The sequence below is a fragment of the Setaria italica genome, chromosome VI (assembly GCF_000263155.2).
Source record: "Setaria italica strain Yugu1 chromosome VI, Setaria_italica_v2.0, whole genome shotgun sequence".
NCBI classification, from domain to species: domain Eukaryota; kingdom Viridiplantae; phylum Streptophyta; class Magnoliopsida; order Poales; family Poaceae; genus Setaria; species Setaria italica.
In genome coordinates this window covers 2,979,545-3,003,396 of record NC_028455.1, presented here as the reverse complement: position 1 = coordinate 3,003,396, position 23,852 = coordinate 2,979,545, and the positions used below count along the sequence as shown (strand labels likewise).

Here is a 23,852-nt window from a genome sequence, read left to right as displayed (position 1 = left end):
GCCTACAACTCAGACTCAGAATGCTTGCTTGGCAATTGCAGCTGCAGCGCTGCAGCAGCAATCTAGCCAATGGCGTTGATTAGCGGGGCGGCGTGGCTTACTGAGAGCTCGAGGAGGGCCCGAGATCCTAACCGGGATTCCTACATTAAGAATGATCATTATGTGTGTTCTAATTCAGAAAAATAGAAAATGACTTGGGCTCTTTGCTAAAAAAAAGAAACTGATGTGGGCAACAATGATTAAAAGTTGTGTAGCTAGCTTATCTCGGAGTAGTGGTAGGAATACACACATTGGACGAATGGGCCGGGTGCCCACGCGGATAACACGCAGTCCTGCATCAAGTAGCAGTAGTGCTGTCAATTTTTTTTAACAGGTATACACATATTACTATAGCAGCCCATCGAGATTTCACGTGTGCCCCCACATATATACAATGTTTACGATGACTAAAATATCTGGCTCTCATTTCCGAGATCCCTACCTGAGCCATCTGGGACAAGATTGGTGACCCACCGTATGCTATATTTTTTTTAAAAAAAGAAAAAGAACAAGAAAAGAAAAGAGATATGGCACTGGCACGCCCCTATTCCTTAACAAGCTAGCTTATATTACATAAAAAGAAAAAGAAAATAGCTCCGTCCGATCGCAAACAAAAATGTTACTATTGGTTCCCAAGTGGTTTTCCCAAGGACCTAGCCACCTTGGTACTTGCGTCTTGGCAGCTCCGACGAGTACAAAAACAACTCCGGAAACACGCATCGAAGTGTTCGTCTTCAATCAGCGAGATCGATCAGCTCGATCGATTCACAGGGTGACAGCTTGCCCATGCGTGCGTGCTAGGTGCAGCAGTGATCACGCTCTTGCTTTGTTCGTTCTTGGGCATCATCTGATCCTGATCGCACGGAGCGACCATACGCGAGGGCGAGGCACAGGAGGATTCAAGTCTGAACTCTGAGGGTGCGTTTGGTTCGAGGGACGAAGTGGGACGGGACAGGACGATCCCACTTCGTCCCGTGTTTGGTTTGGAGACAGGTGGGATGGGGACATCCCTATGAGGGAATATTCCCTCCAGATGCGGAATGCCCCCATCCCACCAAAACGAGCGGACGGGGGCATCCCACTTCGCCCCCGTCACGCGCCGTTTGCGCGGGCGAGCTCCGGGCGAGCGCGGCCGGGAGCTCCGCCGCGGCCGGGACGTCGGCGGCATGGAGCAGGGGAGGCGGGGTGGAGCAGGGGCGGCGGCGGCGGCGGCCCTGGGGCGGCTGGGGCCCTCGGCCGGTGGGGGCGAGCGCCCTGGGCGGCGCGGTCGGGGCCCGACGTCGGCGGGGGCGAGGTCCCGAGCTGCGGGAGAGGACCGGAGGAGGCCGGCGGGAGAAGATAAGGCCGGTGGGAGAAGATAAGGAGAAGATAGGGAGGAAGAAGAAGACGTTGTTAGTATGACGAGTGGGCCCCACAAACGGTGTCTAACGGAAGGAGAAAACGGTGCTCATCCCGTCTGTCGCAATCTCTCCAACCAAACAAAAAATTGGGACGACCCCATCCCATTCAACCAAACAAGAAATGGGATCATCCCATCCTGAAAAACTGGGACGGGACCGTCCCGTTCTACGTTGTCTCCCAACCAAACGCACCCTGAAGGATTCAAGTCTGAGAGCGCGAGGACCTCCGTTTTGTTTTGGCGGGTAGCAGTTCCGTCGGCTTGGCGCGCCATCGAGCTCATCAGTGCTCAGGGGATCGCGCGGAGGCGGCGGTTTTCAGGGCGCACGCACGGGAGCGGCGGCGTGGTGAAAGCGACATCGCCGAAAGCCCTTTACCAAGCCGCCCAACCAACCTGCCCATAACAGCCTGCTAATCTGCTCTCCTCTCTCTCTCTCTCTCTCTCTCTCTCTCTCTCGGCTGCTATGTAGTGGACTCTCTCTCTAGGCTGCTACTATTGGATAAGCCCCTTCTCTTACTCGTGATTACTTTTATTATAGCATGATGATGGATTGAAGATGTTATGGGTCTGCTTAGCATGGCGCAGACACATGCTTGGACGACTTATCTAAACTAAAAAAAGGAACAGCTCATTTGGACTAGGCCACAAGAATTAGGATGAGAGGTATAATGACCATGTTGCCATCATTCAGTGTTATATTTAAGATGAGTAGTTTGCTTATTGCATTAATTACTGAGAGGAAGATGTGCACTGGAGTTGTTATGGACTTGCTATATTTGATGATTTATGACAAAACTTTATGCGCTTATATTTTGGAATGGGGAAGTATGTATCCTTAGTGTGGTCATAACTCTAGCTCCGAGAACTTAGAGCTAGAGATTATCAACTTCAAAAAATAAAACTAATCCATGGAGCCAAAAAAAACATTTTACATTTTTTGGTAACAATAGGTTTCTCGCTTCTTTTTCAACCTTAGATCTTGGTTGTTTGGATCGGGGGATTTGGACAAAGACCATAATCATAGTTCAAATCTGTTATTGTGTTCAGCTTATGCCATGGACCATCCGTGCTCTAAAACGGAACCTCAGGACTAATTTTCTTTCCACACACAATGATCGTAGTAGGACCGTTGGTGATGTACCTGGGTCATTGCAACAGATGTACCTGGGTCATTGCAACAGAATAATCAGAGTGCAAGAGGCCAAATTGGCAAAGCCTTCTAACACAGCACTTTTGGTGTGCTGCAGCTGTGATGTCACGAGCTCATCACGGCTGTTCAGTTCAGCTGCTGACCTCTTGGATTAGCAGAAGAGCCGCCGGGGTTCAGCAGGCGCCAGAGGTCAAAATTGTCCTCAGACCCCAAAGGGTTCAGGTTCAGGGTTCACCTACCTACTGAAGCCCTTGAAGCTTCATTGGCTCCCCGAGAAATTTGGGGACAGTTTCGGAATATGCTCGCACCAAACCTTTCTCTGGTCAGCGGTTTTGCATGTGCACCCTCTGAAGATGCGAATAATTGAGCCCTGGGAAATGGTGGGGTTGTTTGTAAAAATTGAACCTAGATTGACCTGAATGGATCGTTTTTTTAAAAAAAAGTAGTACGGGATGTGTTTTTTATTGTGGGCGTTTGTATTTTTTATTAGTTGGTTCCGGCTACTGCAGAGATTAGTATGCAAATGATGATCTTGATAATTAAAGATACGAAGAAGCTTCTGCAGTGCACTGCATCGATTTTGTTTGTCTGTACCTTTTTTTCCCGGACAAAAGAAAGTTAGAGAAAGAAATTATCATCCAAGGTTTTGATATCAAAAAAGAACCAAGAGAACACATGTAAATTGATTTTGTTGATATAATGGCATGCGTTTATTATTTTGTTGATATTTTCTTAAATGCATTTTGTGCAAATCTGATACCAATATATATCAATGGATTACATCATCTCATCAGTTATTCACAAATACGGGAAAAACTCTCACATCATTGATGAGATGAAAGAAAAGGAAAAAAGTTGAAAAGCGACATAAGATGTATACTCGGTGATATGAGATATTCTACGAAAGGGTGACATGCCTTTTTTTTTTAACTGAAGTAAAAAGCTTTATGAGTACATAGTTTCATGGAAAACCTTTTTTTTTAAATTACAATGTATTCTATCGTCTACAAAAGTCATGCTTCAGCCTTACATCAATGTAAAGAAGAAAAAAATATTTTTTTACAGTGAGGGTGCCATATTTTCATGCTGTACATGTACTAGCAAATATTACAAAGAACATCTGATGAAGCGTAGCACAAAAGCACCTGAGGACCCTAGCTATTTTAGATTAAAAACAAATCTGAAGAACCTAACACATAAGCTAACTAACTTAGATTATACCAATGATCAATTCCTAAGTTTTCGAACAAGTTCACATGAAATGCATGCCTCACCAGCCACTGTTCCATTCCATAAAACCCCAAACCAAACCCATGTGCACCCCAAAACTATGGTCGGGTACCCTGGTCTCCCTCCAAAAGACATTTGCACAAAAGACCCCGTACTTCCCCATCCTAACCAAACCACTCGTCAAAAGGGCAAAAAAATAAACAAAGACACGCGCACCGGCACCTACCAAGCCGCCACCTTCCTCCCCCTTTATACTCGCGACTCGCCGGAAGCGAACCGCTCCTCGTGCCACCTCCTGCTCTTCCTTGTGATCTCCGAATTCCCATCTCAGATTCCAAGGGCCGCCCGGTGCGATCCCCGTCTCTCCCCGCCCACCATATATCCAGAGGCTCCGCCCCCGCCTCGAATCCCTCGCGAAAACCCCCGCCGTCACCAGCTGCTATTGTTCTGATTTGAGCCGGGCGGATTGATCCCGGGAAGAGGTGTTGCCGTTCTTGATTGGTTTGTGGGAGGAAAGGTAAGATCCGTTCTTTTGATCCTGCAAAGTTCGTTCCTTTTTTTTATTTTTTATTTATTGTATTAGTCTGCATAGCCGGTGGATGATCTTTACGACTTTACCCCTTGGGGGAGCGCCGGCGGCCGCCGTTTGAACCACGGCCGCCGCCTTCCTTCTCCCCCCACCCCCGTTTCCGTGCCGGCCGCCACCACCTGCTGGCGCCGGCTACTTGCCGCTATAACAACACCCGACTGCACCCGTGCACCACATCACCTTCATAGTTTCTCCCCTTTTTCATCCATTTTTTTTACCTCGATTCAAGGCCAATCTATTTTTCCCCTTGTGCGTATGGGTATTAACTGAAAAAGGTGGGTGCTTTGCATGTGAAATCTGCCTGAATAGATCACGGGTGTTCGAACCCTCGTAAGAAGAAAGGTGACACCCTTACGTGTAGATTACAACTCGAAAACGATGTCCTGGATGCAATTTGTCCTCATCTCGTATTTTAGCTTTTAGCATATGGGGATCGATCGATGAGATTTTAGATGGCGGTGGCTTTGCCGTGTAGAATTCTGTAGTACTGTCTTTGCAAGAAGCTGATGACTTGTTGAGTGAAGAAAGGTTTATGTTTCGATTATTCATGATATTACTTCAAATGACACCTTTGACCAGAGAAATATCTAGAATTTCTTCGAAGCAGTCTTCTGAGGAAAGTTTTCATGTCGCTTTCTGTATAGCGCTGATGTATTGATCTGCAACACAAAGAAAGCTTTTTATTCAGAGCAACATCAGAATTTGTTTTATTCAATTTTTGAGGGAAAAGTCCAAGCTTTTGTGTCACTTTCTATATGTACTTCATATGCTGCCATCTAAAACCTTCTTTGTTGATCTGCAGAAGCCATGTTACCTTCTGTGAGGCTCTCTCCTGCCCCTGCAGCTTTCTCAGGCTCCAGCCTACGCTCAAAATCAGCTTCAATTCCATCCATTTCCAGTCTCAAACCCTCAAAATATGTGGTCTCCTCCCTCAGACCACTCTACCTTGCACCGCTAGATGGTCCGCGCACTGCCGAGCTTAAGGCTCAGAGGCAGCCACTTGAATTCCGGTGCGCAGCTTCTGCTGCTGATGACAAGGAGTCCAAGGCTGAAGTGGTGCCAGTCCAGTCAGAAGGTGCACAGAAGCTAAAGATCTCCATCTATTTTGCGACCTGGTGGGCGCTGAATGTGATATTTAACATTTACAACAAGAAGGTTCTCAATGCTTTCCCATACCCCTGGCTCACCTCCACACTCTCCCTCGCCTGCGGCTCTGCGATGATGATTTTCTCATGGGCCACCCGTCTTGTTGAGGCTCCCAAGACCGACCTAGATTTCTGGAAAGTCCTTTTCCCGGTGAGTTGGTTCTTTCATGTCCATTGTTCTTTTCTATTGTATCTGCATGGAAAAAAGTGTAACCGAATTTGTTGATTAATTGATGAAGGTTGCTGTGGCACATACAATTGGCCATGTTGCTGCGACGGTGAGCATGTCTAAGGTGGCAGTATCATTCACGCACATAATTAAAAGTGCGGAACCTGCATTCAGTGTCTTGGTGTCGAGGTTCATCCTTGGGGAGACATTCCCAGTTCCAGTCTATCTCTCTCTTCTTCCAATCATTGGTGGTTGTGCTCTAGCTGCTGTCACAGAGCTGAACTTTAATATGGTTGGTAAGTATAAATTGTTTCTTTGGTATTCTCTTCCAATTACTTGCTTAGAAATTAATGTAGGGTTTTTTTGAATTGTTAGTGTAAAGGCTAAATTTTAGAAACATGCATTTAATTATGAGCTAAATAAGGCCGTTGCTTCCAATTGCTTTTGAAGAAATTTGATTTGTGAAATTACTCTTTTGCTCTATAATCTCTATCTAGATTTCTGTGCGTTTCATGAACTTATGGAGACTTGAAAAAAATTCTGAAAAATAGATAGAATTATTAATGGTCTAAGGAACCTAGATGGAAAAAAGCTACATATGTATATTCTTGTCCTCTTTTCTAACAAATGAAACGCGTTGATGTCCTTTTTCTCCCATTTTTTTCCGTGAAGTTTCATGCCTAGATTTAAGCTTAGAGAGAGACAAAATAGGAGTTGCTAATAAGTTTGAATTGTTTTAAAGTCTTTCTCATGTTAGGTGAAACAACTGTTCTCCTTTTCATGATGTTAATGTAAACCATTTGCCTTCCACCAGGATTTATGGGTGCTATGATATCCAACCTTGCATTTGTTTTCCGCAACATCTTCTCGAAGAAGGGCATGAAGGGGAAGTCTGTCAGTGGCATGAATTACTATGCTTGCCTGTCAATAATGTCCCTTGTCATACTAACTCCATTTGCTATTGCTATGGAAGGCCCCCAAATGTGGGCTGCTGGTTGGCAAAAGGCTCTTGCGGAAGTTGGCCCAAATGTTATCTGGTAAACAAGAAGTTAATGGTTTACAATTTTCCTTCTATATTTGTCGTATTGTAGATTGTAGTATGATCCCAAACTGCATGAGGTGGCTTGAAATGGTCTCAATGTTCTTGTTATATTAAGAGGGAGACCTACTTGCATGACTATTTCTTTTACTCTTCTGTTGGGCATATACATGTTAGACTTCATCGCTGTCCTTATGAAGGACTATAAAATATGCTGGATTAGTGTCAGTATTTATGGCAATCTCATATCACAAATTTATACATGTTGATATTTTTCTAATGTGTTACTGTTGAATTTTGTAGGTGGATTGCTGCTCAGAGCGTGTTCTACCACTTGTATAACCAGGTGTCTTACATGTCTCTGGATCAGATTTCTCCATTGACGTTTAGCATTGGCAATACAATGAAGCGCATATCAGTGATTGTTTCGTCAATCATCATCTTCCACACACCTGTCCGCCCTGTCAATGCGCTAGGAGCTGCCATTGCCATCCTTGGCACATTCCTGTACTCTCAGGTAATTTGGCTGTTTTATAATTTCCACGTGGTTGCTGTTTTCCTGTATAGACTGAAATGATCATTGTTTTCTGAACTAGGGAAAGAAAAAGGAATTTATGTGTAGCGTTAGTTTTCACTAGTCAATCTGTGTCTACAGATGTGTGGTCTATGACAAACAAGTGCAAAAATTGGCATAGCTTACTTTCTTTATATGCTTAGTTGTTTTATCCTACTTTTCAATCTTGGCAAGTATCATTCAAACTAGTAGGATGGTTTGCTTTGAGGGTTAGTAACGTCAGAATAGCATAGTTGTAGGTAGGCATGAAGATAAATCTTAAAATGTTTCTTCCACATTGAAATACATACAGTACAGTGATAAGAATTATGTGCTTGCAAAACCTTATTTACAAAACTGGAAAGAGAAAATCACTGATAATCTTGTGCTGTATGGATTTTGATTCATCAAGTGAGTGATATGTATGCTAAACTCCCTGCAAAATTGCATTCTGATGCAGGCAAAGGCATGAGGTTGAAACTTTGGCAAGATCAGGAGGGCCATGGATGATGAACGTCTCCGCAGAATCAGTAGCAATCAACGAATCCAGTTTTGCTTGTGCAAGCATCATGTAGATATAGGGTTAGGTTTCCATATGAGGTCTAATAATGGATCAATGGCTGCTGTTTCCCTGTCACTCGTTTGTTGACCACAAACTGAAATCCATAGGCCATCAAGTGTGGTTGAGTGTATCCAAATAATATTGTAACGGAGTTCGCCGATGCTGTTTGTTTCCGGGTATATAATCGGTCATCCGAATCCCGGTTTCAATAGTTTGTGCTGATCAAGGGTTATTCGAATTTTATGCATTCCAGTGTTTAGCAGGGTTCACTTTCACACCATGAATACTTGAGCACCCTTCTTCATTCACCTCCATTTGAGATTGTCTGAGCTGACAAACATCAAGACTGCAATAGAATGAACAGTAGTGCTTTGTTTCGCTTTGCCTTAACTGCCAGTTTTGAAATCATCAAAGGTGCATAGTGCATGAAATATGATGCATGATGGTTGCAATCTTGAGGTTTTTTTTTGGATCTTTTTGGGGTGTGTGGGAATTCTTTCATTCTTTGTGTTCCTACAGGCTACAGCTTTTTCTGGCGGCTGCTCAAGGGCGACGTCACAGCCTCATGGGTCCAGATCCGTGGGCCTCTCTGTGGCTGCGGATGCAGCAGCAATGCCGCAATGGATCGGGCTGAGGTTGATGCTTCATTGCTTCCGTTCCGTTCCATTTTACATGGCCAGCAACTGCACAAGGCGTACTTTCTGTAGAGACCACACAATCCAGCCCGCTGTGCGAACTTTTTGAGCTACGTCAGCACACTGTTTCAGTCAACTCTTCTGGTATTTTCCCATCTAAAAATATACATGCTGTGCACCAATGGCATTAATGTAGGGCGTATTTTGGCATAAAAGTTATTAAAATTATATTTTGAACTTCAATTTCTCTTTAGATTTTAACTTCAATCACTATCATCTTTAAAATACTTTAAAAAGTACAAATTTGTTGATGCAGCTTTTATGAATTATGCCTGCATTTGACTAGTTGTTAGTGGAAACATGTATGTAGTTTGCGTAATGTTGAAACATTTCAAATCAAAATACAAGCTACAGAAGCAGACGTCTTATTTCTCAATGAAATGCTTGCTCAGTCAAGTTCTTGAAAAAAGATAAATAAAAATAGACGGGGAAGAGAATTACTATAGGGCTGAACACTTAAATATTAATATAAAAATTAGTTTGGAAAATTAGTTTTATGTTAATCGGACTCTAGCTTCTCAGAGGTAAAAAAAAAACCCTGCAAAACTACCCCATTTCTTTCTTCAAAAAATTACATTAAATTATTCCAAATATGTCCCTGGTCCTCATCTTCCGCCTTCCATCTCCCCACGTATATCCCCATCACACCACACATCCATGCATAACCATACACCTGCACTTTAAGCGAGAGGCAAATTAAAGACAGACTTCCACGCCATTTGCCGTTCCAGTTTCCTCAAGCTCTCCGTTTGATACAGACCTCAGCTAGCAGCTCACGAGTCACGAGCTCGCACGTCACGCGCGGATCGCGAGCCGCAGCCATGTACACCCTCACCCCGCGCTGCCACCTCCCGCCGCTCCGCCAGTCGCTGCCGCCGTGCCAGGCCGCCTCGACGACGACGTCGCCGCCGCCGCCGCTGCCGTCATCATCACTGTCCGCCCGGTCGCGCGCCGATCCGGACGAGCTGCGGTCGACGTGGCCGCAGCGGGCGTGGACGCTGGCGGGCTCGGCCGCCATCCTCTCCTCCCTCTCCACGTCCGCCTCCCTCGTCGCCGCGGGCTCGGGGGGCTCCGCCGCCGAGCCCCTCGCCGCGGCGCTGGCCGCCTACTCCCTCGCCGACCTCGCCACGGGCGTCTACCACTGGTTTGTCGACAACTACGGCGACGCCGACACCCCCGTGTTCGGCGCCCAGATCGCCGCGTTCCAGGGCCACCACCGCTACCCGTCCACCATCACCCGCCGGGAGCCCTGCAACAACCTGCACGCCCTCGCGCGCGCCGCCGCGCTCGCGCTGGTCCCCGCCGACGCCGCGCTCTCCGCCGCGTCCGCGCCCGCGGCGGCGCACGCCTTCGCCGGCGCGTTCGCGGCCTGCGTCGTGCTCAGCCAGCAGTTCCACGCGTGGGCGCACGAGAAGCGCCGCCGGCTGCCGCCCGGCGTCGAGGCGCTGCAGGCCGCCGGCGTGCTCGTGTCGCGGGCGCAGCACGCCGCGCACCACCGCCAGCCGTACAACACCAATTACTGCATCGTCAGCGGCATGTGGAACGGGGTGCTGGACAGGTACAGGGTGTTCGAGGCGCTCGAGATGGTTGTCTTCCTCCGCACCGGCGTCCGGCCGCGGTCGTGGGACGAAACGGGCGCCTCGTGGATGGAGGTCGCCGGAGACGATGTGGCCGCCACAGCCGCCGCCGGCGACGATGGCTTGTTGCAGACGGCGTCGAGCATCAGCTCTGACTGACGGTATGCACTGACGCACATAGAAGTATACAGCTACCGCACAGTAATTGAGACAGCACTACACAAGAATGTTGATATCAAAAGGAACTTTTTATTGTTTTAATTCATGACAGTTCTCATTTGGAGGAACAATGGTGCTAAGTAGGCTGGAGAGAAACACAATCAAAGAAAGTTTTTAGTTTTTTTTTGGTTAATCCCAACAGTATATATTCTTTCCTGTTATTTTCTCCTGTTCTGTGTAAAGATTGTGTTGTAATACTGTAGCTAGTCTGGGAAAGAGAAAGATTGGTGATATTTGAAATTCGATATCAAAATGCTTTTCCTATTGTGCTCTAGAATTTCCCTTGCCAACAGTTTTCCTGTGGTTGAAAATTCAGAGGTTTTCTATTTTGTGGTGCGAATATTTTGCGTTATCATAGCGGGATGCTCGAGGAATTTCAGAGTTCTTTTGTCTTTTCTTCAGAAAGTTCAGAGCCAGCCAAGCCACTTTCAAATGATGAGTGGCCTGAGATGATCCACATATTCAGTCTTTGCTGAACCAATGGCATCAGTTACTGGCCTACAGTTACAAGCATGGTAGAGCCATACAAACAATGCAGATTCTCTTTCTAACATAACATAATTCTCGTTCAGTACACCGTAATGTCTGTACCTCATCAAAGCTCAAACAAACTCGTCCCCAATTCAAATGGATTCAATGTAATCCCTACCTATCCGAATAACGCCTAGTTAAGAGTCAGGCTACACACTATCTGTTCAAAAGGGCATGGTCCCAATTTGTCACACCTCTTAATCTAGAGTAGCGATTTCCATCCAGACAGTCAAAGCTACAGAATGAAATAGTTGAGGCCAGAGGATGGAAGACTGACTATACGGATCCCACTGTAGGAACTACAAGTGATCCTAATGCATCACTTTCTGAAGATGATGCAGCATATTGAAACAGTAAGCATTACATTGCTGTGCACTCAAAGTGGAGCAGGTATCATTCTCTTTTCCGTGGCATTGCATCCTTGGCAGCAAACCAGCACGAAGAAAATGTAGACGACCAATCTGCTCATTAGCTGCAGTTCCGTGTAACCCACCATCTGAAAACAGTTACCATATAATTTTCAGAGATCATATCCAGGGGAAAGTCATCAAAGCAGCTTGTGTTAGCAACTTCTCTGGGTATAGGCAGATGCTAGCATCATTGTGGCCTGGAAGTGCACTGAGCTGAAACTGAATGCTCCTGATTAACTTTCCCACTCCAGAGTATAATTTGTTCATCTTTAAATAATATGGGAACACAGGGAACCAAATACTGTGAAATGAAAAAAAAAGAATAAATGAACAATCATCAAATTTTCTATGGCTCGCAAACTAGAGGTTAAGACAGTAATATTTCTAGATGCATAGAAACTTAAAAAAAAGGGAAGACTGAATGTATAATATGGCAGCAGATGCCTAGGAACAATGGAACATACCCTCAGCTTCACACCAATTTTCTTGCAGTCACTAGTCCCAACATGAGAGCAATCTAGTCTGACAACTTCCACAGTCTTAAAGGCCTCTCTCACTTTATCAACAACATTGACATAGACACCATTCCTAGCTGCACAATGCAGAAAGATTCAAACTTTGATGAAACAAATAACTCAATAACGGAACCACGTGATGGAGTTGTGAGCTCATATAATTCAAATGCTTATAAAGTAGTCTCCAACTTACTCAGTTTCGTAAGTGGTGGAGAATTTAACCCTTTGTTCCTCAATTCTTTTGTTTCCTCGAAAGTCAACCCTTCAGCAACATTTTGCACAAGCCTAGGATAAATGGGAGCTAATGGTTTCCACAACATCAATGGTATGGCAGGCCTTTGTTTTGGATCATAGTTCCGACCACGATGCAAGATAAGGATGTTTATGTTGCGGTATATGATTTTGCCACCTGTTTTATCCTGCACAATGTGCACTCACATGAGGACATGACAGATAGGCACAGAGAGAAGAGAACATATCCTAGTATTCTCAAGCATGTAGACCTCGAGATGGAAGCATATGTTGTCCATGTCAAGTGTTGGCACTCCCAGACATTTGATCCTCACAGCTTCTGCACGTTTCCAGTGGTTGTGGATGTCATCGAGCATATTGTGCGTTACACCACCTTTTCCTGAGAGCATGAAACATCATATTTATACTAGAGCACAGAAATCTTTCTAAGATAAATGGAATGTCCTTGACATGACTGAGGAAAAAAATTCAGATGCAACACCGAACCAGTATATTCTGCTAACATCCTTTACGTGCAATGCAACACATGGATTTTACATACAATTTGGTATTCATTATGATGCTTCATATTAAGATGTTAATCCAACCCATGATATTAATTGTTCAGAATGCAAAATTGATTCTATGCTATATGAGCAAAACTTGCAAGGTTTAGAAAATACTACTGCAAATTTTGATCTTTTCTACTCAAGAGAAGAGGAAACTGCAACCAAGCACCATTTCCCCTATACGCCAATGCCAACAACAACACATTTTCCTTGCACATTTCAACCCCAAAAGTGAGCACTTCAAGAGGAATTGATTGAACTTTTTGCAGATGTAAAAAGGTGACCCACACACAAATGAAAAGAGGGAGCATTCACAGACATGAGCAATCTTTAGGTTCAGTCTTTTGGAACCAATACCAACTATCTTGCTGGTACAATTTCTTTTCATAAGATCCAGCCCATTTCACAAAAATGGCACTTAACTAAGCTTAATCAAACAACTAACCAACACCAGGTTTGGTAATCTCTAACAAAAAGCATCACCAACATAAGGATACGCCATTTTGGTACTGGGAGCAGCAAAACTCACCCAAATTGATCTGCCGTGAGCAGTCGCTGTGCCGGTACCTCTCAACCAGCTCCGCGACCTCCTCCTCCGACAGCGGTTCCCCAAGAACCTCCTCCCTGCTCCTCTCAACGCCTTCTCCATCCCCGCCTCCGCCTCGCGCGGCGGCGACACCGTCCCATGGCCGGTCAAGGCGGCCGGGGCCGAAGGGCGAGAACCGGGTGGGCTCGCGGAACCCGATGGGCCTCCACGCCGGGTCCGTCTCCGAGTACGAGTACCTGAAGTCGAAGGGAAGGTCGGAGTGCGCAGGCTCGTCGGGCCTGATATTTCCCGCCAGGGCCTTGGGCTTCGGGGGCGGCGGCGGCGGCGGCGTCGAGGGCGCTCGAGGTGGGCTCTTAGGGATCCGCGTAAACGGTGGATCGTCGTCTGTGTAGGAGTGGGGTGAGGAGGAACTCAGGAGGCGACCCGCCAGGGCCTGGGCGCCATGGGTGGGGCGCCGCCATGGAAGAAGTTCGCGAGAAAGAAACATTTTTTTGTTGGGTTGGGAGCGAGAGGAGGAAGATGAACCTGGCTGGTCGTTTTGAGGCTTGAGGACGGAGCTGGGCTTTGTGGGCCCTTGGTTTGCATGGTTCGGTCCAGCCAGATCTAACCGTGAGCCCAAATTTATTTTCTTTTGGCCCACTTGAATGCATCGTATTTGGGCCATCCGAAGCCATCGCCGACCCAGGGAACCTATATGGCTTCTGGAATTTTTTTCGTTACGTGGCTTCCGATGTATAAGATTCGTGCGGTGTATATTATCCGTTAGATTTGGTAGGTACTCCGTGAGCCGCTATCGTCTTCTTCCCTTCTCCGTTTTCCTGAGCCGCAGGCTCCGTCACCGCCGCCGCTACGCCGCTCGTCCTCCCCTCTCCCCGCGGCGGCGGCGCCGCCGCTCTCTAGCTCCCCCGCTCATAGAGATGGCGTACGAGCCCCCCGCCGGGCTCCAGCAGCGGAGCAACACGAACTTCGCCGGCGCCATGGCTACAACGCTATAGATACTGAGGATGGTTACAAAATACGGATTTGCCATCTGTTGAACATTCCCCGTACACGTGACAAAACACTGAGGTAACTGCTTTCTCTCTGTACTCTCTCATGAATGATTAGTCTCCAGAGGCTAGAGTTTTGGAAGGTGCTTTGCTAGTAAATGGGCTTCCCTTTGCACCAATTTCTATATTCCTTTTTCCTGCATCATGCATTTCGATAGTTCCAGTATGGCTTTCTGAAACAATGGCTTAAGCTTGTTTACCAAACATGAAGCAGCAGAATGAACAATCGCAATCAGCATCTACTACTAACACGCCAAGGCATCCAATTGAATATTGGATGGGCAAGTTCTTAAGTGACGATGGTACTAATCCAATGAGATATGCTTTGGAAGAGAATGATTTCCTACGCAGGGTATACCAGCAATATGGATGCACGTGCTATCCATAGCATTTCAAACTTAGCAGATGGTAATATAGGAAACATGGCTGCATAAGGGGGGATTATATGGCAGCAGAACGAACATGCCTGAAAGACCACTGGCACGACCCAGAGAAACAAGTGGTCAGCATGAGAGTATACGGATGCACTACAAGAAATTTCCAACCAGTGATGAATAAAAAAGTATTATAAACGTATTTTTTCGTCATAAATCTTGATTTATAACGCTAAAGTGACACAAATCTTTCATCATTAGTCGAGCATCATAAACCGTGACCAGCGACGTTCCTTATTTTGATGCATCACTAAAATAATGACGAATGAAAATTTGTCTCACATGTCGTCATAAACTGGCATGCCACGTCGGACCACAGTCTGATATGGTATGACGGTTGTAACGAACTGTTTCGTCATAGATTAAATTAGGTCTAGTTCTTGTTGGGCCGACCCAATAATTACTATCGTCATAGATTGATTTAGGCCCAACTTATTATGCTGAGCCCAATAATTGCTATCGTCATATATTGATTTATGCCCGATTCTTCTTGGATCGAGCCCAATAATTGTTGACGTCCTAACTTAGTTTAGGTCCAATTCTTGTTGGATTAAGCACAACATATGCTGACATCATAACTTTGTTTAGGCCCAATTCTTAATGGATTTAGTCAAACAATTGCTGATGTCATAACTTTGTTTAGGCCCACGAAATAATGGGCCGACGGGGCGAGCCCACGAAATTTTAGGCCTAGTTATTTTCGGGTGTAGCCCAGGTAGCGCTTAATTGAAATATAATATAATTTAATATTACATACAAATCAATTCGGATTGATAGCATAATTAATCTTTACATACCACACATACAGATAAATATTTCTCATCACACTTCACACATTATTATTCATGACCAAAGAACAAGCACAAGCATATTGTACACACAAATCACTACACATGATATCTCTTTGACAAGAACAAAGCTGGCCTGGAAACACATTGAGCACAAAACCACAATACTCATATACCAGCATAAGCAGCTGGGAGGACATGAGTAGATGCCTAAGAAACACATTGACCTTACCCTTTGAAGTTTAGCAGTTGACGAAGGAGGTACTCAGTTTCTCTTACTGCTTTCTTCAAACTCTCAATCTTTTTAAACTGCATTTTCATTGCTGCATTTGAAGCTTGTGACTTTATCTTCAAGTCGCTCAACATTTGCTCCTGTTCAACAACTTGTTGTCTAAGTTCTGCAGCTTCTTGTAGCCCTCCTAAAGAAACTTCAGATCTTGAGCTTGTAGCTGAGGCTGGCTGCACGGCCACATAATCAAGGAAGGAACTTGACTGCAAATCCTGAGGACCAGAATTTGGTATTGTAACTTTCCAAGGATTGTTTTCAATATTTCAACCTACAAGGAGCAGAACTCAAACTTCAATCTTAAACAAAGCAACTGAATAAAGTAACGAATACAGGAGCAGGATAATCACTTGTTTAGTTACATACCGCGACATGTGATTGAATTTCAGCAATGTAGGAACGTGATACTAGGCCCTACACAATAAGTATTTGGTCAGTTGTCATATATATAAGGAACATAATGTACCATGACCATAGAAATGCAGATGCCAGCCTTGCAGATAGATCTAGAGCGGCCAGGTAAGAGAAGGATCTCAAATCTAACACAATACACGGAGAAATTTACTTTTCACTAAAGAAATACTCCAGCAGCATGGGGTCGTGGCCACATCTAGGCGTAACTAGGCTCCACTCCAAACAGAAATAAATTTGAGCAAAGTGCTCTCTGGTGAAGTAGATGTAGATCCAAAAAATTGGAGGGGACTATAGAGAAAAGAAATGAGATTCTCACTTGTGGAGCTTGAAGATGCAGTGGCGCATGGTTGGACGGGGTAGCTGGTGCTTGCGCGACATTCTCGCTCAACTGCTTAGCTGCGCAAGCATGGGTGCAGCCGCTGCAAGGACGCTGGGATGTTTCTCCAAGAGTGCTGCCGACCATGCCGCACCTTGATGCCCGCCGCCTGTGGAGCTTGCCGCCGCCGCCGAGGTACCCTGTGGCCGCCAAGGTCAACCGCCACAGCAGGTCTAGTTGGACTTTAGAGCCATCAGAGAGGAGAGTGCTGATTTTGGAAATACAAGGTGGGAGTTTGGAGGGGCACTGCGGTAGCCATGTTTTTATTATTTCGGGGGAGGCGAGGGAATACCGAATTTGAAGATCCCACTTTCAAGTTCCTAGGTGCGGAATGAAAATTATGTAAGCTGCACTTGCTGCGGGATCACTGACAAGATTATGCGCTCTTATCGGACCCATTTGTCAGCGAAGCTGTGTGCATTTCATCTTGCATACAACATAGGCGGGAGACAAATATCTGGAAGAGGCCCACGCTTCAGTGAACCTGGTTGTGTTTCCGGTTGCTGACCACAAAGGGTAACAACTGCTTTCTCCAACTAAAATGTCTACACGTCTGTTTTTTTAACTCATGTGGATGTCAGGATTTTCCTTCTTTTTATCCGAACCAAAGTGTGCTTGTGTACCTATCGAATTTTGGTATGCCTACCTATGAACGAAAGCCTGCATATTCCACTCTATACTTGTGGCAGGATTCCTGATCAGTGTAGGCCTGCGTATTCCGAGCATCCACATATTTTCATGGCTAGTGTAATCCCGTGAGGTGTGAGTTGGAAGAAGGTGCACTGCGTTGTTGATCGGTCACGGTGCTTCAATAAATAGGAGTGCCCCGAAGGCCTTTGCTCATCGGCTCTTCATCTTACACGCATTGTTTAGTGGTTGTGCTAGGAGACCTACTTGGTTCTGCGTCCTGTGAGAGGTGAGCTCATAGCTTCCGCATCTTATTTATAGGTTACCATCATTGCTTGTGGTCATTGCTTATAATTTTTAGTTCTGTTGGTAAGTGTCTATAGGACGATGGCTAGTCAAGTGAACGGAGCAGGCAACTTCGATGCTGTGCCACCTTCGCAATAGCCAGGCTTCGTTGATCCATATGATCTGTACGACATGGAAGAAGCGGATGAGGATGAAACAGGGAGCTGAAGAAATCTATGTTCGCTTGGCTGCAAGACCATGGTTGCACTCGTGTTCTTCTCAATGGTCGCTTTGTGTACCCTTACTTCTTTCTTGCCCACTGGACAAGGCGTATTCATGACATCCTGCAACATACTTCTAGCATTGGTCGCTCGGGTCGTGTTACCCTGGACTTGAGGGCTAGGCATCATGCATTTGACGACTATCTCCGTGGCGAACCTCGTTTTGCTGCATTCCGTGTTGCCGCAGGTATGCTGGAATAAGCTTATGCCATATACATCTCCATGGCCGTGTCCGTTGTCTCCTCGTTGCCATGTCTGTGTCTGATGTATTGCATCTGCGTGTTGTGACACTTTCATGTAACAGAGATGACTTTATTTGTATCGTTTGGATCAGTGGTTTTAGCCTGTCGGTGCCTGGTGACATTGTTCAGTTTAGTACTTAAAATTTGTATGGTTTTATTGTTGTGCGCGCGCGTGCCTGTGCCACTGTATGAGTGTGGATCTACGGGGATGTATCATGTATGTGTACTTAAGAATGTGGTCTAATAAGAACGGTCATGGTTTGTTCATTACTATTTCAGAATAGAGGAACTTACATTGTGTATCTTCTTATATAAGCTGATAGTCCTCTATAATCTGCTCCCTATTTAAGGCACAAAAGAAATCCCCTGTTGTTCACTACCTTTGCTCTCTTCCTCGCATCTTTCCAATCTCCTCCGCTGCCTGATGAACTACTCATCCTTATGCCCAAATCCACCAGCATGGCTCAGAGCCAGACAAGCTTCTCAGAGCATACGAACACACTCTTCTCCATGGCAAAAGACCTATCCCAGGAGTTTGGCGCCCACATTGCCGTTGTCACATTCTCCCCCACCAGCAAGCCCAAAGCCTACGGAGCACCCACCGGCGACTCCGTCCTCAGCACCTACCTCCTCGAGATCCATAGCTCGCCGTCTCCAGCTAGTTCTGAAACGGCGGGGGAGGCCGCCGCTAGGGTTGACGGAATGAAGTGGGAGGCGAAGGAGACCGCTTTCCTGGCTGAGGCGGAAAGGGCGCGTTAGGCTGCCGCATGGTCGAAGATCTTGGTGGCTTAGACAAGCGCGAGGAAACTGAACTGGTGGGAGGTGGACATGGAAGCTCTTGGGGCGGACATCGTGCTGGTGTTCGTCAGGGCATTGGGGATGCTAAGGACTAACGTCCAACGCCACTTCGACACAATAAAATCATCCCGGAAGGAGAAGATGCAACCTTAATCCTTTTCTGTTAGTGCTCTCACTGCAAGATAAATCATGAAGATGTTATGTGAACTTTTATGTTACCTTAATCCTTTTGTAATCCATGCAAGAAAGATTTATATGTTCTTCTTATGTATTATATTAGCATCAATCATACATATGATCCGTTCTCAAAAAATTGAATAGGCTGGACTAACATTTGTGATCCTTTATTGGGAAAAAGATAAAAAGATGCTTGTCTGAATTTTGGTAAGGTGAGCAAGGATTTCTTTACTTTTGAGAGATAGTCAAATAGGATCACATTATTTGTTAATAATAATCCCATATTGGTTTTAAATCTCTCAAAAAACGAATGCACTATTCCAGCTACATTCTCATAAAATGAAACCTAAAATTTGATCCATCTTGGTTTCTAGAGGCATGTGAGTAGGAGAATGACCCATTGGGAATTAAATGAGGGAATAACATAAATTGGTTTCAAGTAACCATGCCTACACGAGAACCAAGGAAGACTGACTGCGTGGATGTGGAAGATGTGACATTACACGGTGCTGGAACGTGGACGGTTGCCATGTTAATTCTCGGGTACAAATTAGAATTCGTTACAGCTCAAACCAGGGGACTGACCTCATTGTGGCTCCTCATCCTCTCGTAGCTGGGAGGTGGCGCAATCATCCTCCAGTCGCCACTAGGATGCGCCATTCCCGCCGTGGGCTATTGCAGATCTTCATAACGAAGTCGTCTTTGCGAAGCTAGCGAAGCGTTGTGCCGACCATTCGATCGGTAAATACTCACCTAAAACTTACATGTGGGACCCGATAGCAGTAAAGACTTCCTATTCGATCGGTAATAGGTTCGACCCACGGGGGGAGCACATCTTCCTTTTTATTTACCACCCTATTTATTAGCTTAACTTATATGTGGGACCTTGGTTGGTTTATGCCTTTTTGCGGAGCTTATATCGTCACAAAACCACCATGTAACAACTAGTGATGATTTCTTTTTGGCTACAATGGAAACTTTTATGATGTTCCGTAACTTTGTCACTAAATTTGTTCGGATGTGAAACTTTGTGACGTTTTCAGACAGAAACGTCATAGATCTACGACGAGAACAAATGCGTCATAAAATTTTCATTATAGATCAACACATTTCTTGTAGTGGTAGATGCAAGGGAATAGGGGATGGATAATCACTCCACCCAACTCTATTTCAGTTAATCAAAGTACATGTTCATTCTGCCCTAACTCAAAAGTAGATGACAACATACCGGCGGCATCCAAAATTATGTCAGTTGAGAAGGAATCTTATAGAAGAGTAGGTTGTGGTCAGGCTAAGGAAGATGCTAATATTCAGCATGAGAATATGCAGAGCTGTTCAAGTGAACATAGTTCAAAACATGTGAACTCAATAACGTGTTTAATCAGGTAGTTAATCGTTATTAACAATTCTCATTGTTTTTAACATTTATAATTACGTTAGTTCCAACATTTCTAATTTATACTTTCAACATTTAACATTGTTAGCTTCAACATTTCTAATTATTAGTTTCAATATTTCCAATTTATACTAACATTCAACATTATTAATTTCAACATTTCAAATTATCAGTTTCAACATTTCTAGTGATCTGTTTATATGGTTCCAACAGTTGGTTTTACAAGGATCAACATTTCATATTATTCGTTTCAACAATTATGTTTATATAGTTCAACATTTCTTTTGAGAGAATTTAACTTTCCTAATTTCAACATGTACGTAACTACTAAAGATTTTTATAGAATACCTTTGATCGCTATTTTTTTCTCATCTAAACAGAATACTAATACATCACTTTATTCCTGTCACAGAGATAGATAAAGCACAACAGAGTTTTGTCGAAGGTAAAAATGCCATAATTTGTTTGTGTGATACATTTCTCATTACTAATTCAACACTTCTATATATTAGTTTCAACATTTCCTGTTGTAAGGTTCAACATTTCATATATTATATTCAACAATCTGTCAGTACACTTCAACATTTCAGATTGTTGTATCCAACATTTGTGTACATGTAGTTCAACATTTATTGAATCTATTACAAAGTACTACAATGAATCTAATTGCTTTTCAGTATTAAGAAATGTATAAATAAATATGTTTTTACATATTTTGCTAACTATGTATTCTGATTATGATGTTATTTTTGTCACTACTCAGGTGTAATATTTGACAACAAGTATTCACATTCTAAGAGGATTCACTCTCCTACTTCTACAATCTTGTTACAACTTTTCATGTAGCTTTAGGTTTGCTTTCCTAGCTACAAATTTGTATTATATTCCAGTGATCCTGCAGGTTCCAAATCATCCAACAGTTTAGCATGTAAATGTTCCTATGTTCATTCCTTACATTTAGATTTATAAAATTGCAAGTTCAAATGTCGACTTTCAAGTCCCCCACCAATTATTTCCCCCTTCTACCCACATGACCCGCAAAAAAGTCAGGTACAAGGGTAGTTTTTTAGCACCAGAAATTTAAAAATTCAAATATGTATTGTATCACAGATTGAGCGGCAAAAAAAAAAGTCAAAACGCCGAGCTGGTAGGCACTCGGGAATTCACCTTTAAAATGCCAGGCAATTCCCAAAATGCCCACCATCCTTCCTTCTCCAATTCCTTAAGTATTTGATTGATTGATTGTTAGACTGAATGTACCATTGCATGCTTATGCCAGCCGATAGATGACCAGGCTCTGCTCCAAAGCAAAGGAACCAGAAGACTTAAAGCAAATGACCTGGTCGCCTTAGGAAACGTTTAGAATCTTGAATGAAGGCAAGTCCCGACTCTTAACTCTTGTTTTATCCTACTGAGTGTGAGAGATAATAATATAACCAACCTAATATGGACTGCATTGTTTTTAAATTATTTCTTTGGAATGTGTGCTTGCTAGCTAAACCCCAAAAAGGACATAATAGTCCTTTTTGCTATTGAAATGCCACATGCCATATTCACCCTAGACAAACTACATATTCCCTAAGCTACCCCATATTAGAAACGCTACGCTAGTCGAGTCACGCCCCATAAAGGGGGGATAAAACACTGTTGGATCCTCTATGAAGAGGATCTAACAAAATATCATTCTTTTTATGAAACAAAAGCTTAGGAAGGGTTTTATCTTTTGAAAAGCATGAGTTAAAAGATAAAATGATAATAATAGCAACCGCTAGGGTGTGTTATGGACTTGGGAGTAAGGGGACGGCCTCAGTGGAGGGTACTCCGTCCCAGAGCTTAATCCGATCACATAAGGACCGGTTTATTGGGCGAGTCTTTCTTGTGAATCGTATAGCCAAACGTGCCAAAATGGCACAACCTTTGGGAGTGCCGTTTATGTGAGGCCTTGGTTCAAACCCCGCTAGCTGAACCTATTCATCCATCCCAAGGGGTCAAGGTGGGCAATGTATATGCTGGAGCAGGACCTTTGCATAATCCCAAGTCCGGTCGGCATGGGTTGACTGAGAGAGGGTTAGAGGGCCAGAGGTCCTATTTGATTTATTTTATGCGCATGTTCCCGGGATGAGATCCGTGAAGCGGATGATAGTGGCAGTATTATCTGTGGATGGACCAAGGGAATGTTGTCCAGAGATGGACACAGGCGGGTATGGATCTCGTAGGTCAGTACCACCTTTTCGCGAAGGCATGGGCTGATCGGACGTATGGGGAAAGTGTACACCTCCGTGCAGAGTATAATCTATTCGAAGAGCTGAGGCTCACGGTTATGAGCTCACAAAGTTAAATCTCCCATGATTACCTCTGAAACTCTTTGGGTGAGAATTAGTGTTTTGGAAATCATGGATGAAGGTCGTGGACCGAATTTTAGAGTTAAAACTTGCGGACTGGTAGGGAAGGTAGTTTTCCCCCTCCAAGACCACAACTTCCATTTAATAATATAATAATAACTTTTAGAGAGTCTTTGCAAAACTCACCTTTCTTAATCCACTTTGCATATGTGAGATGCTTTAGGCATAGGTTTTGCCCCTCAATCATACACCTTGTCCACCTCTCAAAATGCATATAATTACTTAATTATATGTTGGGATTTGCTGAGTACCAACCATAAGTGTACTCAGTCTTGCCTTCATCATGCAGATGTAGATCTTCAGGTGTTTAGACCATTTTGTTAGTTGATGGGCACCACTTCGTTGCGTAAGGTGAAAACCTTTCTTTTATTAAAATATACACCTTTTATTGCTTAAAATACTGAACTGTGATGATAACTGTATTAGCTAGGGACTAATACATGTGATCAGTAGGACTCCTGGAGGGAGGTGCCCACAAATAGAGTGTAAAAAATGGACTTTACTCTTATTTGAAATAAATGCAACAATTTACAGAGGTCCTGATTTTTTTCCTGCATTGAAGTGTTTTATGGCAAATCGTGCAAGATTCCAAAATTCTAAACATGATGACTAGCTGGCTCAATATTTTCGTGCGGTCTACTCTCCCATCAACTGTTGTTTTCCGGCATTTATACGAAGAGGACAGGATGTCCACGCATCACACAACTACACAAGGATGCGAGTACGCGACACAGAAAGTCCATCATTTACACGCATCTGTTGCTAATGCAGTTCTCGTATCCATTTACTATAAGTTTCTCAAGAAAAATGATCTATGTGCTAGCTTGGTTCTCTACTTTAATACTCCATCTATCCCAAATTACTATTCATTTTGACTTTTATAGTTATATAACTTTTGCTACGTATTTAGAAAAGTCAAAACAAGTAGTAATTTAAGAGGGAGGGAGTCTATATTCTAATGGATGGTCATTTTTTTTCCACTTTTCAGTTTTCTTGCACGCAAGGTATCAACTCATCACGATTTTCAACGGCATACAAATAGACCTTACGTGTGCTCATATTTCTATCTTAGTCAACCCATAGAGATAGGGATAGATGTGCTCTCCTGTGTACCCTTGAGTTTAGAAG

General features: G+C 44.2%; 4 protein-coding genes across 5 annotated transcripts; 3 read left to right on the top strand and 1 right to left on the bottom strand.

Moving 5' to 3' along the window:
• The first annotated feature begins 4,046 nt into the window (after positions 1–4,046).
• LOC101755994 (glucose-6-phosphate/phosphate translocator 2, chloroplastic) lies at positions 4,047–8,159 on the top strand. The gene is made up of 6 exons (XM_004972637.3): positions 4,047–4,335; positions 5,210–5,703; positions 5,792–6,017; positions 6,536–6,758; positions 7,064–7,277; positions 7,774–8,159. The coding sequence occupies exons 2-6, from the start codon at positions 5,215–5,217 to the stop codon at positions 7,783–7,785; spliced, it is 1,164 nt and encodes a 387-aa protein (XP_004972694.1). The 5' UTR covers positions 4,047–4,335; positions 5,210–5,214; the 3' UTR covers positions 7,786–8,159.
• Positions 8,160–9,223: 1,064 nt separating this feature from the next.
• On the top strand, positions 9,224–10,643 carry LOC101755587 (fatty acid desaturase 4, chloroplastic). The gene is made up of 2 exons (XM_004972636.4): positions 9,224–10,308; positions 10,419–10,643. The coding sequence occupies exon 1, from the start codon at positions 9,392–9,394 to the stop codon at positions 10,304–10,306; it is 915 nt and encodes a 304-aa protein (XP_004972693.1). The 5' UTR covers positions 9,224–9,391; the 3' UTR covers positions 10,307–10,308; positions 10,419–10,643.
• Positions 10,644–10,882: 239 nt separating this feature from the next.
• Positions 10,883–13,667, bottom strand: LOC101754915 (CRS2-associated factor 2, mitochondrial). Of its 2 annotated transcripts, XM_004972635.2 has the most exons (6): positions 13,152–13,667; positions 12,326–12,453; positions 12,016–12,241; positions 11,772–11,899; positions 11,468–11,608; positions 10,883–11,393 (listed from the first exon to the last, which is right to left on the bottom strand). In XM_004972635.2, exons 1-5 carry the CDS (start codon positions 13,654–13,656, stop codon positions 11,495–11,497), a joined length of 1,101 nt encoding a protein of 366 aa, XP_004972692.1. In that variant the 5' UTR covers positions 13,657–13,667; the 3' UTR covers positions 10,883–11,393; positions 11,468–11,494. The 2 variants fall into 2 exon arrangements, with proteins under 2 accessions (XP_004972692.1, XP_004972691.1); XM_004972634.2 differs by having other exon boundaries at positions 10,883–11,608.
• Positions 13,668–13,863: 196 nt separating this feature from the next.
• On the top strand, positions 13,864–20,315 carry LOC111257632. The gene is made up of 5 exons (XM_022827584.1): positions 13,864–13,884; positions 13,945–14,238; positions 14,430–14,593; positions 18,410–18,701; positions 20,052–20,315. Exons 1-5 carry the CDS (start codon positions 13,864–13,866, stop codon positions 20,313–20,315), a joined length of 1,035 nt encoding a protein of 344 aa, XP_022683319.1.
• Positions 20,316–23,852: the final 3,537 nt, after the last annotated feature.